General features: G+C 30.9%; 3 protein-coding genes across 5 annotated transcripts; all 3 read right to left on the bottom strand.

The window, feature by feature from the left end:
* Nucleotides 1-2386: 2386 nt before the first annotated feature.
* On the bottom strand, nucleotides 2387-4625 carry LOC114395640 (seipin-1-like). Its single transcript, XM_028357470.1, has 2 exons — nucleotides 3939-4625; nucleotides 2387-3302 (listed from the first exon to the last, which is right to left on the bottom strand). Exons 1-2 carry the CDS (start codon nucleotides 4578-4580, stop codon nucleotides 2607-2609), a joined length of 1338 nt encoding a protein of 445 aa, XP_028213271.1. The 5' UTR covers nucleotides 4581-4625; the 3' UTR covers nucleotides 2387-2606.
* Nucleotides 4626-6342: 1717 nt separating this feature from the next.
* Nucleotides 6343-8821, bottom strand: LOC114396557 (putative 4-hydroxy-4-methyl-2-oxoglutarate aldolase 2). Of its 3 annotated transcripts, XM_028358600.1 has the most exons (3): nucleotides 8649-8821; nucleotides 8473-8508; nucleotides 6343-7368 (listed from the first exon to the last, which is right to left on the bottom strand). In XM_028358600.1, exon 3 carries the CDS (start codon nucleotides 7353-7355, stop codon nucleotides 6855-6857), a length of 501 nt encoding a protein of 166 aa, XP_028214401.1. In that variant the 5' UTR covers nucleotides 7356-7368; nucleotides 8473-8508; nucleotides 8649-8821; the 3' UTR covers nucleotides 6343-6854. The 3 variants fall into 3 exon arrangements, with proteins under 3 accessions (XP_028214401.1, XP_028214400.1, XP_028214402.1); XM_028358599.1 differs by lacking the exon at nucleotides 8473-8508 and having other exon boundaries at nucleotides 8649-8820; XM_028358601.1 differs by lacking the exons at nucleotides 8473-8508; nucleotides 8649-8821 and adding an exon at nucleotides 7589-7633.
* Nucleotides 8822-10256: 1435 nt separating this feature from the next.
* On the bottom strand, nucleotides 10257-14619 carry LOC114396682 (isopentenyl-diphosphate Delta-isomerase I). Its single transcript, XM_028358779.1, has 6 exons — nucleotides 14267-14619; nucleotides 12977-13032; nucleotides 11988-12079; nucleotides 11425-11527; nucleotides 11188-11325; nucleotides 10257-10799 (listed from the first exon to the last, which is right to left on the bottom strand). The coding sequence occupies exons 1-6, from the start codon at nucleotides 14527-14529 to the stop codon at nucleotides 10546-10548; spliced, it is 906 nt and encodes a 301-aa protein (XP_028214580.1). The 5' UTR covers nucleotides 14530-14619; the 3' UTR covers nucleotides 10257-10545.
* Between the last annotated feature and the right edge of the window lie 3226 nt (nucleotides 14620-17845).

The raw sequence follows: 17845 nt of genomic DNA, 5'->3' as shown, positions 1-17845 counted from the left end.
CTTTTATTTGTGTATGTTAAGATTTCCTTAATTTCATTTTAAATTTTATTTTATATTTCCTTTAATCACATTCTTGAATTAATTTTTTACTTTTATGTTAAATTTATTTTATTTTTCTCCAAATATTAACTTTATTTTTTCATTGAATAATGATAGAATCACACGTTGTTAAAAAAATTGCACTAATATTTTCATCTTATTTTTAAATAAATTACATCTCAAGTTTAATTTCGTCTAACATTTTTTTATTAATTTTTCAATCTAAATTACTTATATTCTTAAAAAATACTCTTAGCATTTAACTTATTACTAACATAATGTAAAAATAATATTGTATATTTAGCAAAAAAAAATGTTGGATTATCAATAAATCAATTACTCTAGTCTTCAATATTGAAGAAGAAAAACAATTCATGCTATTTTAAGAAAGTATTAATTTACACTGGTTAAGAAAGTTATTTTTTAATGTAGTGGGATTTTTTTTAATCCCATCACAGAAATATATTATCACCTTCCTATATCTTTTTTATATTTTAACTTTTTGTTTTTTTTTCAGAACAATTTATGTTTTAGAATTTCAAAGTCTAGTTAATATTTTTTTTTCAAATATCCATTATTAATGTTGTAAGTATTAAATACTCTCTCTATTTCAGAACATATGACGTTTAAGATTTTTACACAAATATTAAAAAATACAATTAATTTCTTAAATTTCCAAAAAAAATATTAATTAACTTCTTAATATGTCCTTTATCTTTCTAGCTAATTAATGATTCCTTTATTTTTTTTATGCAATACTCGCTCTAATTATTTATTAAGAGTAACCTTGAAAAAAAATATTTGATATAACATTAATTTTGTAAAATGACATATATTTTAAAATAATTTTTTTTCTCTAAAACGTAATATATTCTTTTTTCTCTAAAAAGTCATATATTCTGAAACAGAAAGAGTATCACGATAATATTACGTAAAAACATTTTAGTTTAAATATAATAATTTTTAATTTCATTAGATATTTCTTAATTCACGTATAATAATAACCTTAATAATGAAAAATATAGAAAATGAAGTAGTATCAAAAACTAGGAGAAAAAAAATACAAGCATGAAGCACCATTACCCATAAAAGTATCGAAATAAACGAATGGACAGAAGTAAAAATAGATCTAAATTAGGGGGGTTGGGTTGAGCTCTCTATCAGTGTGGCTCAATTATATGAAGGATATTTTGGTGATCGTCTCCTTAAAAAGTGAAATAAATCTAAATTTATTTATATTTTAAAATTTCTTATATGAGTATTAATTATCAATGTAACAACTATCAATGTTTTTATTTATAACAACGTTAATAATATATCATTATCGTAAACATTATGGACTATGTCATTAATTAATCATCGGATATAACCCCAACATAAATATGACATTGCTGATAAATATACTTTCTAATATGATGTAATAAATACATAAAGAAGAGTAAAAAAGAATAATGATTTTACAAAACAAAAAACTAAAATGACAATTATTCAAAACATCGAAAAACTAAAATAACACTTATTAAAGATATTAATAAAAAATAATAAATATTACGTTAAAAAAATCTAATCCAATACTTATTTTACAACATAAAGAGTATAATGTTGATCATTTTTTACTAATTCATAATTAATATTTGGATATACTAACCTAAATGTAAATATGATATAAAAAAATATTTATTATAAAAATTATAAAAAAACGTAAAAGAAATCATAAACATCCCAATAAAAATATTTTTTCTTTTAATTTCTTAATAAATATTCTAAGAATACTAGATAACATTTACTAATAAAAATATTTTTTCTTTTAATTTCTTAATAAATATTCTAAGAATACTAGATAACATTTACTAATGTACCATGCTAGCTAGTAGGGCTGTAGACGTGTTGGTTATTGCTATTGACAATGAGCAAGTGGTGAGAGTGGCTGAACACATAGACACATAGTTTAACATTAGAAATTTTACTAAGTATTTAATCTTATTTTTTATTAGTTATCCTTATTAAATATACTTAGTTAAGTATATGTATTTTTTTTATTAATAGTGGTACATAATAAGAACAAAATTGATACATTAGTAATATTTTTAAAAAAAATCAGTAAAATCAACTGAATTTATTCCTTTTATTGGTTTGTGTGATTGATCTTCAAAGTGTCTTTTTATTAAGACCGCAGGGAGTGTGTATATATATATTTTAGAGAGTTTATTGAAACTTCAAATTTGCACAAAGTTCTCAAGCTTTAACAATTTTTCTGACACGCCAACAATTGAAGCTTCAATATAATTAGCTATTGAAACTTCAAAGCCAAATCCATTGCAGAATGTTATTCCCCTGGACTCTCTAATTCTAATCCCAGAAGCCAAATGTTATATATGTAATGCAATGTTTCTAGATACACAATATTGAGGAGACATGATATTGCAAAATGTTACTTGTTCAAACCATAATAAAATGCAATGGAAGCTTACAAAAGTTCACATAATTATAATACTCAACCATAGTATAAAAAACTTACTCAAGACCAATTTATTATCCCTCTTCAGAGCAAGTAAAATTAACCCTCTCTAACCTATGCACGCTGATTCAGAGTCCTCAACCTCATCTTCCACAGCCACACTGGTTACATCTTCTCTAGTAGTCATCATGCTAATGCTGGATGTTGATGAACCAACAATGGTTTCTGGCACACCACCATGTGCTAGTACAGTTTTTCTCTTGCTTCTGCTTCTTCTCCATTTCCTCAACAACTCAGAAACCTCACTTTCATCTCCTAATTCCTCAACTTGTAATTGTCCAGGTTCTTCTCTTGTAAGTTCACTCACCCTATGATCACTGAAATACTCTGGTGTCACCAGAAAGATGAGTGGCCTATAACAACATAGGAGAGACACAAGTAGCACAATGTAGACATACAAGGACACCCAAACATAAAATGTCCACTTCCAATTTCGAACCAACTCTTTAGTCCAAGGCAAATGGGAGTTTATCGCAATTTTGGCTTCGTATAGCTGTGGAAGAGATGATGTTCCTGCTCTTGGATGCAGAGTTACCCTAATAGAATTGCTTCTTCTGTAGTCTTCTTTGTGCTTCAGTATATCCACATTAATATTCTGAGTCTCCCCTGAGATTCCCAGCACCAGAGGCACTCCCATCATAAAGGTTCGGACTAGTCGAATTGGTGAGCTTCTAAACCTCAACATGCATGGCTGGCTAGATTTTTCTATCACATTTCCATTCACAGATAGGAGTTCTGCAGTCAACTGCAAAATGTCTCTAATTAACTCTTGAAGAAACACATCCTAGAGATCATGTATACAATCCTACCAATGAAGTCTCTTTTTTTTCCCTTCTATTCTCTCCTTGTTGACACAATTTTAAACATAAAGCAAAATAATCAAATCCTATAGTTGAGTAATGGTAGAGCAAACTATGATATCTTTGAACTTATATTCAGTCCATATTATATGGTTTAAGTTATGGCATAGTTAAGAACGGAATATAACCAGCCAGTGAACCAGATGCTGTGATTTTCTTAATACTTGTCCAAAACCATAAGATTATGCAAGAATAAGTGCTAGGACTATTTATCAGCATTTAGCAACTAGCAATTAACGACAACAAAGTAATAATTAAGTAAGAAATTGCGATAAAGCAGGTCTGGTTTTATTGTGAAAAATGAAATATTATTATCAGAAAATTTTCTTTTGAAGGAAAAAGATTTTGTTTCTGTTAATATTGTTGAGGTATTATTTTTCAATTAGAGGGACATTGAATAGGATAATAAAAGAGTGATAGATCTAAAATTCAACACCAACACCAACACTATATACAAGTCTCCTCTCATTAAAAAGGATATTACATGAACAACTCAATAATTTTCAGAGACAAAATCATACCTGAAACACGCCAAGCTCCCTATTGAAGTCAGATTCAGGCATCACAAGGACCAAAGAAGCGAAAAACGAGTGGCCAACTGGGACACTTATGTGCTTTTTCTTAAGGTGACCCTTTAAACTTCTAACTCCATTGAATGAAAACACAGCCGTAGGGTGAGCTTCAGTGTAATCAAAATGCAGATTATCCTTGACAGACACGGGTTCCTCCACCCACAACCGAACCAAAGCAACACCCACCACAGCAGCCAGAATGAGAGCCAAAATCATAACCATGCACACATACGCAACACTCAGAAAGCAAAGTCCTAGTTTCTTCAGCAAGAGTGCGCTGCCATGAGTGATTTGATGAGAAAGAGCACGTTGCACTGCTGATTCAACACTGTCTTTGGTCTCCTCTGCACGGTGGTAGGACTCAGAAGCCACGGAGAAAAGAGAGTGGATAGGGGAAAAGAGAGAAACCAGGCCATTATAGATCAAATCCGTTTGAAAGGATATTAGTTTTGCAACTGGTGTGGGCAAAAAAAACCCTTCTTTTTTGTGTTCCTCCATGGAGATGGAGTGGAGTGTAGTTTCAGAGAGATGAGGACTAGTTGGGAACTTGGAAGGGAAGGATAGACACAAGAAGGTGCTGTATTGTTGCATAGTGTAGCAGCACACGTGTCATCTGCATGAGAACAAGATGGCGTTGTGGCATTCTGCATGGGGAGAACATGTTAGATACTTATAAGAGCATCTTCAACATGCTTCATTTGTTTTGCCATTACTTTTTTGGCACATTTGTCTTGCTGCTAGACCTTTGCTGGTATCGATCCTGATTTATGTAGATGTTTTATAATTTTCAATAATACTTAATAAGTTTTTATTATTAAAGTAGATGAGTTAATAATATGTTGTTTTAGTAAGTTGCTTATGAGTTAATAATTTATTATTAGAGTAGATGAGTTAATAATAAGTAACCGTTCTTAATTTATTCTTATTAATTAAAAAATTATTTTTCAATTACAAAATTCACTTTACCGTCAAGAGTGAAACTTCCTCTATCCCATTGTATTACGGAAAATTCACTCGTAATGTAAAATTACATTACGGATTGAGCTTTTCATAGTATAATAGGTTGCAGGAAGCAAAATATGGAGATGCATGAAGTAACAATCAAATATGTCATATGTATTCAAGCGGCGTGATGAAGTGATATAATAGCAAAATTTCTATGCATGGAATTGAAGCTCGTTCATCCTTCACATCACTACTACAAATGCTATATGGTCTGGTTTTAGTTATGTCTTCATCTGGTTAAATAGGTTCCTCTAGCTAGCTTGACCATGTATCCTATATCCTGAATTTATGATACTCCATGAGATTACATTCATTTCCTGCATGTGATCACAAAAGCTCTTCTCTTGTAGGACACGCCAGACTCTGCATAATATTATCAACAATTCCATTCTCCCACATCTGCATACATTCTCAAAGTAGCATTTTGCACTAATCTATAAAACGCAAGTTCAATTCCTTCACTTACCCACAAACAGCTTCATCATTTTCATTTTATCTCTGCATACCCATTGGCAGCCTGTCTGTCAGGTGCAATTCCACGGTTCAACATCTTTGAAAACAATGATACTCTATCACAGAAGAACCAATTTTGAGAGCAAGCGCCAACCATGGAGCTCCAAGAAACTAGATTATTCTTAGGCATTTGATCAAACACCTGGCGAGTTGAGCTTGTTACGCGCGATGGTGAAAGTAGAGAATGTATGTGGAGGAAGGCATGGATCAGAAAAGAAGGTTGTGTTGAAAGTGGGTGATGGAGAGACGCCGTTGATTGGATTTATCAACACCATTTCTTTTCTTTTCTTTTTTATTGTATTGTAAGAACATAAGACCCAAACGCATTTTGTTTTGGTGGATTTTTGTAAAGGGCACTTATCTAAACTCTTTTCAGTCTGAGACTCTGAATAGACGATTGGTTTCTTTTACCATCTTTAATATGATTTTGACACCTCTTGTGAGATTAATCAAATTGATCAACGATCTCTAGTCCTATACACAGTATATGAATTAGGCACACGAACTGGTTAGGAGTTTAACAGAGGCGTACAAACCACAATGGATGGCAAACCATGTAAAAGGACTGAGCAGTGAATAAAAAAATGGTTCAAACCCCACAAGTTGTGGAGAGCCAAATTTAAATATTTAATCTGCATTGATAAAAACTTGCAAAAAAGCTTCATAACTGACCTTGTCCATGTCCAAGTAGTTACAGGAAGCATCACGTTGCCTCATATTCACCACCACATTGCCAAATCCACCCTTCAACAAGGGTTTTTTTTTATGCATGCCCTTCAATCAGGTAGTTTTACTTTATTAAAGGAGGGTACTTTTACGTAAGCAAACAAACCGATGCAGTAGAATTTTAGTATAATAATCGATACAGATAAATCTAAAAAATACAAAGGAGAGAAATACATGAGTTTTAGTGTCTACATCAGTTAATATCCTTATGCTGCTGCTGCTATTTGGAAGGAAAAAAAAAAAGACAAGGAGAGACGTTTCCAACCAAATTTAAAGCACAAGATAGATCTTTCCTGCTTCCGGTCTCTAGACCGAAACATCTTACAGCAAACTACAATAAGATCATTTGGTCAAAATATGGATATGTGTATACTTTGCACTTTTGACTTATATCTCTCCAAACTTAGTAACAGACAACCATTAAAACAAGCTACAACACAGATAATGTTGGTATGAAATGGACAAACATTCCAACATACTTTCATTATCAAGGGGATTTTATCGGTTATAATTTTGTGGAAGCAAGGAACCGGGTCAAGAACACAAGTACCGAACTGCACTATACTAGGTCGTGTGCTGCCCATAAATATAGTCCTTACATGAAGTATTCATGAATTGAAATCAAACAGACAGCTCTGTTCGAGAGATCAGAATTCCATCAGTGTCTGCATAGAGCCATTCCCCATCACTGATCCTTGTCCCAGCAATATTTATGGGGACCTGCTTCTCTCCCATGCCTTTCTTATTGGCTTTCATGGGATGGGAAGCAAGGGCTCTCACTCCAATATCACAACCATTGATCTCATCCACATCTCTTATACATCCATTCACAATAATACCTGCCCATCCATTGTTTTGAGCTTGTACCACAGGGTTGCCACCCAATATAGCGCAGCGTAAACTCGCGCCTCCATCAACAACTAGAACTCTTCCATTGCCTTTCTCTTCAAGGAACTCACGAACCAAAACATTGTCTTCAAACACCTTCAAGGTAACTATAGGTCCAGAGAAAACCTGTCGACGACCATAAATCTGAAAAACTGGCTGAAGGGCACGAAGCTCCCCACTCAAAATTAACTGTGGGTTCGCATCACACACTTCAGCAGTGGTGACAAAGGCCATTTACTTGAACAACCTGGACAAAACAAAAACATTAGATGTGTTTAGACCAGTACATAAAAACGGAAACCAATCCTGGTTCACAAATAAAATTGAATATTAAGATATTTGGGTGTCATGGGTATGGCTCTATCCCTACTCCTCGAATTGACAAAAAAAATGGCTCCTTTAAGGTTAGTAAATAAGAATCAAAGTATGTAAATGTAACTTGTTTTAAGCCTACCATAGATACATACATCCTTATTTTCTTAACTTGTACATTTCCTCACTCTTGAGGAGCGAAATACTGAAAAATGACACCACCACATAGTTGTAACAAATATATCATTAACAACAACAACAATAATAAAGTTTGATATCTCACTAAGTCAGGTTGGCTATATGGACTACAAGACACTACTCGGCACAGTTAAAAACAAAAGCTTCGGGAACTACTATTATTTACCATGAGAACAGCATCCAAGAGACAATTTTTTTTTACTATAGTGTCATTTTTTTATGGCCATTGAACAGAAAAAACAAATGTTTAAGTTTTATTGAAAAAGAAAATATTCATTAATAAAACCTATATTTTTCAAGTAATTAGAAACATTTAACAGAATATAGTGAACTTTTTATTAAATACATTTCAATCAGTGCTCATAACACACTTATTAAGAAGATCCTTTCTCAATTAAAGTAACAGAATTGGGAGTCCTGCTACACTTGTTAACAAATCAAAAATAGAAGGTCTCTATTAGAAATTAAAATGAAGATACATTAATACTAACAGAAAGTAATAATTTCCTATATAGCATCATTCCAATTGTATTCATCAAATTAGTCATTTTCTGCGAATAAAGGCACTAGATACTAATTTGTTTCTCAAAGGTGAATGAATACCAGTTGAGCTTGTAATTGATGTCTTAGTGTTCATTACAGAGCTCATGCTCCACGATTAGTATCCTTTTCTATGAAAAAAAAAATCGAAACTAAAGTGAAAAATTCGTAGATATTAATCGACGGCCAAACCTAAAGAGAGAGAGAGAGAGAGAGAGAGAAAATCAAACAGCTAATTAGCTACAATCCTAAATAAAACGAACAAAGAAGGATCAATGTGGCTAAGTGCTCAAGATCGTACGGTGGAGCGTAGGCCTAAGCATCCAATTCAAAATTTCTGAAAACAGAATCAAACACGGATCAAGCAAGTACTTGAAAAATCTAATGATAGAAACACGAATCGAAAATCACGAGAGCGATCGAGCGATTGAGATTGAAGATGAATCGGAAAATGAAGAGAAGGAAGAGGAGACATACCGATGAAGAAACAGATCTGAAGTGTGAAAGAGGTTGGAATGGAAAAGCGAAAGGAGTTAAAAAAGCGTTGAGGCACGAGAGAATGAGAGATAGATATTCTTTCCTTCTCCACTGCAAATATAATTTGATAGTTGATGATAATAGTGAGAGAAATCACATCATCAAAACTAAATGGCTCTCACTTATGAACGGTTCTCATTCTTAAATTAGGATCTTTGGTTTGTTTATTTTTTTTATTTTCATTAAAAATAAAAAATGATGATGAAAATGTTTTTAGTTGAATTTTCATTTTTATTTTTAATAAAAATATTTTCTCAAACCCACAAACAATTAAAAACAATCAAATTTAGTGTTATCAGTATTCTTAACTGAGAACGTGGCGGTGGTATGAAATCTAATTTTAAGTGAATTTAAAAATATATTTCATTTTGAACAAAACATATTTTCAGAATTTTAATCTTTTAAAAATAAAAATAATTTTCAAAAAATTAAAAAAAAAAAATATAAACCAAACACACCTTAACTATTTAAGTATTAATTCTACTAGGTTATGCATATTATTATTATGTGAAATTCTCATTTTCCCACACTATTTTCTTTCCTTTTGGTTATCTTTATCCCTTGTATTTATAATTAAAGATTAAAGAAGACAATGAATCATGACAATTTAAAAATACGTTGTATAACTCTTCTATAAAGAATTACTACTATTCAAATTCGAGCATACCAGTGGATTCAATAAATTGCCAAGCACGGATATTTTGACATTTTCTCGTATTTGTCCTCGTCACGAGTCACTACAAAATATCACAAATGGGTCGGCGGGTCACATACATAGGAAGCGTGGACCATGCATGAATTGGCCATTAATTGAGAATAAATCTAGTTGACATTTTGGACAAAATTAATACTACCTCTTTTTATATATAGGACTTTGATGTGCTAATTCAATTATCTTTTACACTTTCATTAAAATATTTTTAATTAATAAATTGTTGTAAATGGAATATTTTCTCTCTAATGAGAATTCGGAAAGATAATTTTATAACTATTATTTTCTCTTTGCACATTAATTTATTAACAGAAAATTATGTATTTAGTTTCAACAAATTTAAGAATAATTATAAAAAAATAATGTAATTCTAAACAAATTTAACTATTTTTTTTATGACTGCAAAATTAAAGAATATAGTCACGGAACTAGTAGCTTGAAGAAAAACACTTGTTAGAATGATTGGTGGCGATAAACTTGGAGAAAAACCAACGAATCATAAAAGGAAAAGAAGCTCGCTGGCTAATTTTATTACTATTAGTATTTAATTATTTGATTTGTATTACTTTGATCAATTCATTAATTTAGTGACATATAGCATATAGGCATCATCAGCTATGCTATGGGATTATTTAGTGGCCGATCAATTCATTATTTATTACATGAATCGGAAAGGTCACTACACAAATGTTTTTCTTTTATGCAGTCTACTCATGCTTTGCTGTGAAAAGAGGATCTATATTTCTGTACCTTCACACGTGATCACGGGATACGATGATCCTATGTTTTGGAGACAAACGATCCCTAATTATTTTTTCTTTAGTACTAAATAAAAATCCACTAACAAACATCGCCACCATGATAAAATTGATTCAAATCTCTAACATCTTATTCTGATAAACTTGCCTGCATCCCAGAATCCGAAATTTTCAACAAAAAATTCTTCTAATTTAAACAGCCATACGTTTATTGTTCTAGCTATCATCAAATAACAAAAAGATCAACAATATCCTATGGGGCTACTGCTCCGAAAATTCTTCTCAAAATAGGTTCAGTTTCGTTCTTATTGGGTCGGAATACAGCTACCCTTCTTCATTACATGGATGCAGGAAGGTCCTCTGAGTTTTATGTCAACTTGTGAATGGTCTTCATGTCAGTGACCTCCCCAAGAGTTCCTCGCTCAAGATGGTCCCACCATTTGAACAAGAAATTGTCCACAACAAGTCTGAACCAAGGCGATAGCTTCAGACCTTCCTCACCTGCATCAGCTTTCCTCAACAGCTCCTTCAACTGATCGCGGTTCACATATTTGATATCAGCCACTTCGTCAGGATTGGGGTTCACGTTAACATCCCGGACAATGAAAAGCAGATAGTCCACTGCAATCAAGGAACGGATAAAGAAAAGTTGTCAATACTAAACATTCCTCTTCCACAACCATAAACATACAAGAAAACATCCAGATAGAATTAGCAGTTAAGCGGGGTTAGTGTAATGTATAAGAAGTGTATGTGCAATGTTTTACAAACAATCAAAGGATTAGTGTAGCAATAAAAAAAGGAGAGGTATCATGTGCAATCTGCAGAAATCTCAAAGGGTGTCTGTGTAATTTACTAAAACAAATGCCCCAAATAGAACTGAAAGAGCTATTAATGGTGTGTGCCCAGATTTATGTTTGCATTCCTTAAATTAGTGTGAATTAACCCTAGTTGGTTATACAACAAAATAAGCTTGCTGTAAAACTAGAAATCAATTAAATTGGCTCACGTTCATGCTCTCCCCATTTGCCATCAGAAGGTGCCTTGTAAAGAATGCGACCCAATGGGGTGAACTGATCAACTGGTACATCTTCAGCAACAATACCAAGCTCATCCAAAAGCTTCCTCTGAGCTGCATTTCTTACTCCTGGTCATACAAAGTGGGGGGAAAGTAAACAAAAAGCAGCAATGACAAAGTAGATTGATATAGTTGTTTGAACAAATATAAAAGGTACACAGTATATACCAAGGGCATTCTCATCAATAAGCTCAGATTCACGGTACAGTGGATGGCTGCAACAGGTGTTTGTCCACACAAGAGGGAATGTTACCTTGGTTGCAGATCGTTGCTTCATCATAAAGAACAAGGAATCTCAGTCAAAGAGACCAAATTAAAGCACGAGTCCAAGACATGAAAATACACATGCTACATAGAGAAATTTCCACCAAATAGTCATCCCAGGAGAGAGAGAGAGAAGCAATAAGGTGAATATTAACAACAATAACAATTTAAACATGTGGCAATTAAATGTTACAATGTTGCTCACAATTAAATAGTTCAATGTAAAGTCATAATGAAGGTGTTACAAGAACTAAAAATTAATAATTATAACTAGTAACAAAACAAATACTAAATACTATGACCTTATTTTGTTACGAACAAATTTTATCTACAAGAACAAAGAGGTGAGATTATAAAAGAGGTTCCAAGTTTACTTGATGCTTTTGAAATCAATAGGTTTACATTAAAACAAGATGTAAACTACAGGCTTATGATGAAGCCAAAAAAATATCAACGAAGAAACTTACCTGAAGAAGCAACTCATACTTAGAGTTGAACAGGAATACACTGAAAGCTCTATGCAGCAAATTCTCAGCTTCAATCTTTTCCATCAAGTGACCTAATAAAATTATTAAAGCTCAAATAATAAATTAACCAGGTCCGTAGGCAGAACGGAGGAGCACAATAACAACAGAAAACGAAAACTTGATATCTAAAGAAAAATGTTCAAAATTTCCAGAGGATTTGCTTTAGGAAGCCAAAATCTATACTATTAATCTATGGTGCATACCAAATTTTATTTGCAGCTCTTTTAGGCTTGCATCATTGATATTTAGTAGTTTGTTTGCATTAAAATAACAGCTTAACTCTCAAGTACATTATAAATTACTAATTTCATTATGTTTCTCATTGATGACTGTTCATTATGTATGTAGGGGGCAGGCATATCAAGCAAAAGCATGAGAGGAGCTAGTCTTAACCATGAATTTATAACTACATGGTCAAGATTAGTCTCTCTCACTGGAGTATGCTCTCACTTGATATGCTTCCATGTGTGTGCATGCCAGGGAACTGAAAAAAAAAAAAACAAAATAAAATACTGCATAGCCAGTAATTAAATCCAAAACCATAATTAATAGTAAAACATAATCATGACAAACCGATCTATATAGTATAAATATAAAATTTAAATTTTACTCCCTTTAATCACAGGAAGAGATTTACAAACATGGACATTACAACATTACATGATGAACCACAATGTTAACATATTTTTTTCTCAAATCATATCATATTAGGAGTCGGCCGAGAAAATTTAAAGATGGTAAATCCCAGATATATTTTAACATCAACTTTTACAAACACCTAAATCAGAAAAACATACACTTTCAAGAAAAACACAATTCATAATTTATTGAAGTAAAAAAAAAAATTGAAACAATTATTTTAACACCAAATAATGTGAGTCCTTGCAATTGCAAACTAAAAATTTCAAAAAAATCAAAAGTCCACTTACAATTGTATTTGGAATCATGACCAACCACACGGTCATTCTCATCCACCAAAATGCATCTGCAGAAGTTCCAAAACCAAAACAATTACAATTCAAGGCAAGAAAAAAGAAATAATACATTGCAAACACACTCACTTTAAAGAAGCCTTATCCAAGAAAAAGTTGTACATGAGAATCAAGAAAGAAAACCCATTACAGAAACACCAGATACTCCAAAGCTCAATTTCTAAATCTATGATATAAAAACACCAGAGATACAAAAGCTCAACTTCAAAAGTAGCCTATAAAGAATCGGAAATAGGTTCAATAGAGCAAAAGCATTTAAACAAACAAACTGAAAAACCCAAAGTTATTAAATAGCAGTTCATCCTGAAATCATTCATGGTTATGAATGACAACGGCAGAACCAGCACCAAAGAGATTCAATGAACAATTAAGAAAACAAAAACAGAAGCCGGGTAAGAAATTTCCTAATCAGTCTGATTTAACCCTAATTCATCTTGCAAATCAATACTTTAACCGAAATTAATGCTTGACATTTTTTTCCTGAATCAATTGCAAGAAGCTCGCATCAATGCAGTAAAAGCCACACCTGAAGTGCTAAGGCCAGACACTGCATTAGCACTTCATGTTGATGTTGGCTCAGGAACATCTTTATGGCCTAATTGATTCAACCCCATCTGCTCCAATTTTTTATCCAAAAACTTCATTAGAAAGAGACCCTTAATAACCCCAAGGGGTTTGTCGAGTAGAACAATACAGGGTCTTGCATGTGACTGGTTGCAAATTTGAGTCTCACTCGTCTCCTTGAGACGACGTAAATGTAAGTGTTTCCCTGCCTTAGACGGGAGTGTCATCCCTTAAAAAAGACCCTCAAAAGTTAAAACTATTACCTGCAAGGCTGCAATTTTTCAAGAGTAATGCTAAAAAAAAAAAAGTAGCCGCAGTATTTGTCTGTTTGAGACACCTAACAACAACAAGCAGCCTACGGTTTGAAAATTCAACATTTGAATACTTTATGCCATGATTAAGCACCGGATACAAAATAGTCAAACAATTAACACTTTGACTACCTCGGCACGTGAAACAGACACAACAGAAAATGCAGAGTAACAAAAAAAAGACACGCAGACACAGGCGCATTTCCATTCTCAACAGCCAGAGATCAATCGATTAATCAATCAATCAACAAACAAACAAACAAACACGCAAAACAAAACCACAGAAAACGCGAATTAGAAGAATCAGACACATAAGTAATTGAAAAACGAATGAAGAGGGAGAGGAACGGACTCGTCTTCGAACATGAGACGGCGCTGGACGGCGTCCATGCCGGCATCAGCGGCGGGAGCGGAAGTCTCGCCCATGGCGGTGTGAGAGGAGAAGGAGGCGGTGAGAGAGAGAGGTGTTGTTCTCTGAGAGAAGGAGAAGGAAGGAAGAGAAAGAGAACGAGATCCGAAAGAAGAAGAAGGAGAATGAGCGTGAATTTTTACACAGGTGAGGTTCCTTTTAAACAAGTTCTGGCTCAGAGTAACGACGATCGAGGAATGTGCCATCTTTGGATTTCCTTTTCGTTCGTTCCTGAACCTTTAACTTTATTAATTTCTTACCCCCCGGTTCATGTCTTTAACGTATACATACATATTTATATAGTAACTAATCAAGTCAAAGGTCAAATATTTTGCCTTCAAATAATATTACTATTGTTATTGTTTAAATATTTTATTACTTTAAATAATAATTATTAAATGATACAGTACTACTACTTTAATAGTCGTATTTTCTGTACATTGTTGAATAGTCAGTAATATACCAGCACATATTAATATTAGTGTGAAATTTGAATTTTGTGAATAAAAAAGTATGAGTAAAAAAAATATTAATCAATTTCTTTTATAAAAATTAATTATTAATAATATTAGTAAATATTTCACATTTTAATGTGTTAAAAGAAGTTTAAATGTTTAATCCCCATGGATGTCTCATCAAATCTTATTCATGGTCTGTTAGTAAGACCTTGCAAGTCAACCTCTTTAAATGTTTCTCTTCTTATTTGGGAATTTTGCCCTAGAGTTATCTATAGTGCCCTAGTAGTTGATGCCATGCGAATTTCTTTTGATAGGAATTAGTATTTGTTTTCTTTATTTTTCTGAATGATAAAAAAAAAACAATTTTATATTTTATGTGTAGAATGATAATAATGAGAATCAAATCTCTTCTATTGGAGTTTCTTTTTATATGTAATTTGTGGTTTATGATTGAGTTTTTTTTTTTTTGTTTCAATGCGTTACCCACTCTCAGGCAAACATTTGGTTGATTTCTGATCAAATTTGCCAAATCCCATTTTGTACCTTTCAAGTGTGGTTTCAGCTCATCGTGAATCTGGATAGTTAAATAGAAGGCAGTTAATGGAATGGAGGTGTTGATGTCAATTGCTGTTTGTTTGGTTAAGTTTATATTATTTTTAAAAATAATCATTCAATTTTAGTGGTTTTCAAATGGTTTTGGACATGACCAAAAGAAATCTTTAAAAATTAAGTAAATCTATTCAAAATGTTGACTTGAAAGCCATCGTTACATAGTATAGTAATATATATGGTTATGTTGGAAAAATTAGTTGTAAGTTAGTTCCATTATAAGTTAAAATTAGCTTATTAAATTATAAATATTTGATAAAATTAGTTGTTAAAATAGTTAAAAAATATAAAATGACATAAATATAATAAAATTAAATTTATTTAAAAAGAGTAATAAAAATAATTAATAAATATTAAGAATAAAAAAATATATATAAAAAAATATAAATTAACGTTTTAAAAAATACTATATACTATTAAAAAAACTTATTTACTAAACCGTTAAATAATAAAAAAAGTTAAAAATTTACTTTGATGTCTAGTTCATCATAGCTATAATATATATTGTATAGTTGGAAAGTCATGGCATTAATTTTTAATAATGACGTGTGTTTTAAATTGATAGGGAAAGAGATAATTATGATTAAAATATATTCTTAGTTTTTTTTTAATTTAAATTTTTGTCTTTATGTTGTGAAAATTTAGTTTTGAATATATCTAATTTTAAAATTACTACAATTTATTTCATTTTGACATGTTTGTATTTTGGTTTCAAGTGGTTCTCTAAAGACCAATATCTAATGGTTACGAACTCCTCTAACTCAAAATAGAAAAATTACGGAAATTAAAAATATATTTCAATAAAATAATCTATTATTTATAGTTTAGAATTTATATTATAAAAAAAAGAGTATAATTGTATGAAAAATAAAGTATAAATCAAATTTTATACTTACTTTTTTGTGTGTAATAGTCAATTTGAAATTAGAACTTGTGACATTATACATGTTACTTCAAAAAAAAAAAACTACCACTAATCCAATCCATGTTGTTCAAATTTATACTATATTTACTTTTGTTTTCATGTTACTTCAGTATTTTGGTATTGTTACATAAAAAATAAAAAAAAGAGTATTTTTGTGTTGTACAAATATCTTTGTATGGTCCCACCAATATGTATGGTTAAGAAGCAACTCGGCATTCATGAATTTCATGCAAAATCCATCTGTATTCTATAGCATGATTATTTACTAATTATTCTCGAGCAATTTTTTTTGTGGAACTTTTTATATGGTAAAATTGTATTAGATGATGACTAATTTAATTTCTAAGGATGTAATTTCTGTTTTGGTTTTTTTTTTTTCCCCTTATACCCAAAAATAATATGACTAATTTTAATTTTAATTTTTCAAGGCTTAATAAACATATTAGTTGAGACTAAATACAGCCTCTAAGTACTGAAGTTCTCCAACCAAAAACAAAGAAAATGCTGGACAGTAAATTTTCCTTCCATGAAACGAGATTAGCTTTTTCTTACATTTTAGAAAGAAAAAAAAATAAGCACACAAACCAGAAAATATTTTAATGTATGTATTTAATGCCCAAATTCACTTGATTGAACATGGAGTAAGAGTTTATTGTAAACTTTTTATATTTTTTTTTTACAAATCAAAAAATTTAAATATTTAATTGTATTAATTTATATAGTATTTATGTCTGTTAAAGAAATTTCCTGTAAAATCAAACTATTAAAGAAATTTAATAAATATAATATTTATCTACTTATTAAATATATATATTTTTTATCTATAAAAATAAAAAATAAATATTGAAGATTCACAATAACCCACACATTATGTTTAACTAATTGAAGTAGACATATAACACGACTTTTCTTATTTATTTAGATATATTTTAATAATTATTAAAAAATTAGTCTACCATATTTTTTTATCTATATCTATCTATCTATATATATATATATATATATATATATATATATATATATATATATATATTATCATTATTCCTAAATATAAGATTTTTAATTAATTCACATTTTTTTAAAAAAATATGGTTAATTTAGTTTGCAATATTAGATTTAAAATAAATTACACTAAGAAAATTACATACGTCTTTCTTCTATTTTTAAAATATAAAAAAACTCCCAAAATATGGTTTAGACATTTGACAATAGCAATAATTTTCATTAAAAATGTTAAAATATGATTTTCGTTCTCATAAATATAAAAATATTTGAAATTTTGTCACAATTTTTTTGTCTAATTTTCATCATTGCAAAATTTAAATATGCTAATTTTTGGCCCAAAACTAGGTTCAAGTTATTAGAACTGCATGTATGTTGTTATAGAAACCAGATTTTTTGACTTTTTTACATCAGTTATATGTATGACTAATGTAAAAAAGTTAAAAAATCTAACATTTTCTGTAACAACATACATAAAAGTTTGGATGTAAGTTCAAATAACATTAAACTAACTCTGAATCAAAAAGT

This window comes from Glycine soja, chromosome 18, assembly GCF_004193775.1.
Source record: "Glycine soja cultivar W05 chromosome 18, ASM419377v2, whole genome shotgun sequence".
Classification (NCBI taxonomy): Eukaryota; Viridiplantae; Streptophyta; class Magnoliopsida; order Fabales; family Fabaceae; genus Glycine; species Glycine soja.
This window is presented reverse-complemented; position numbering and strand designations above follow the sequence as displayed.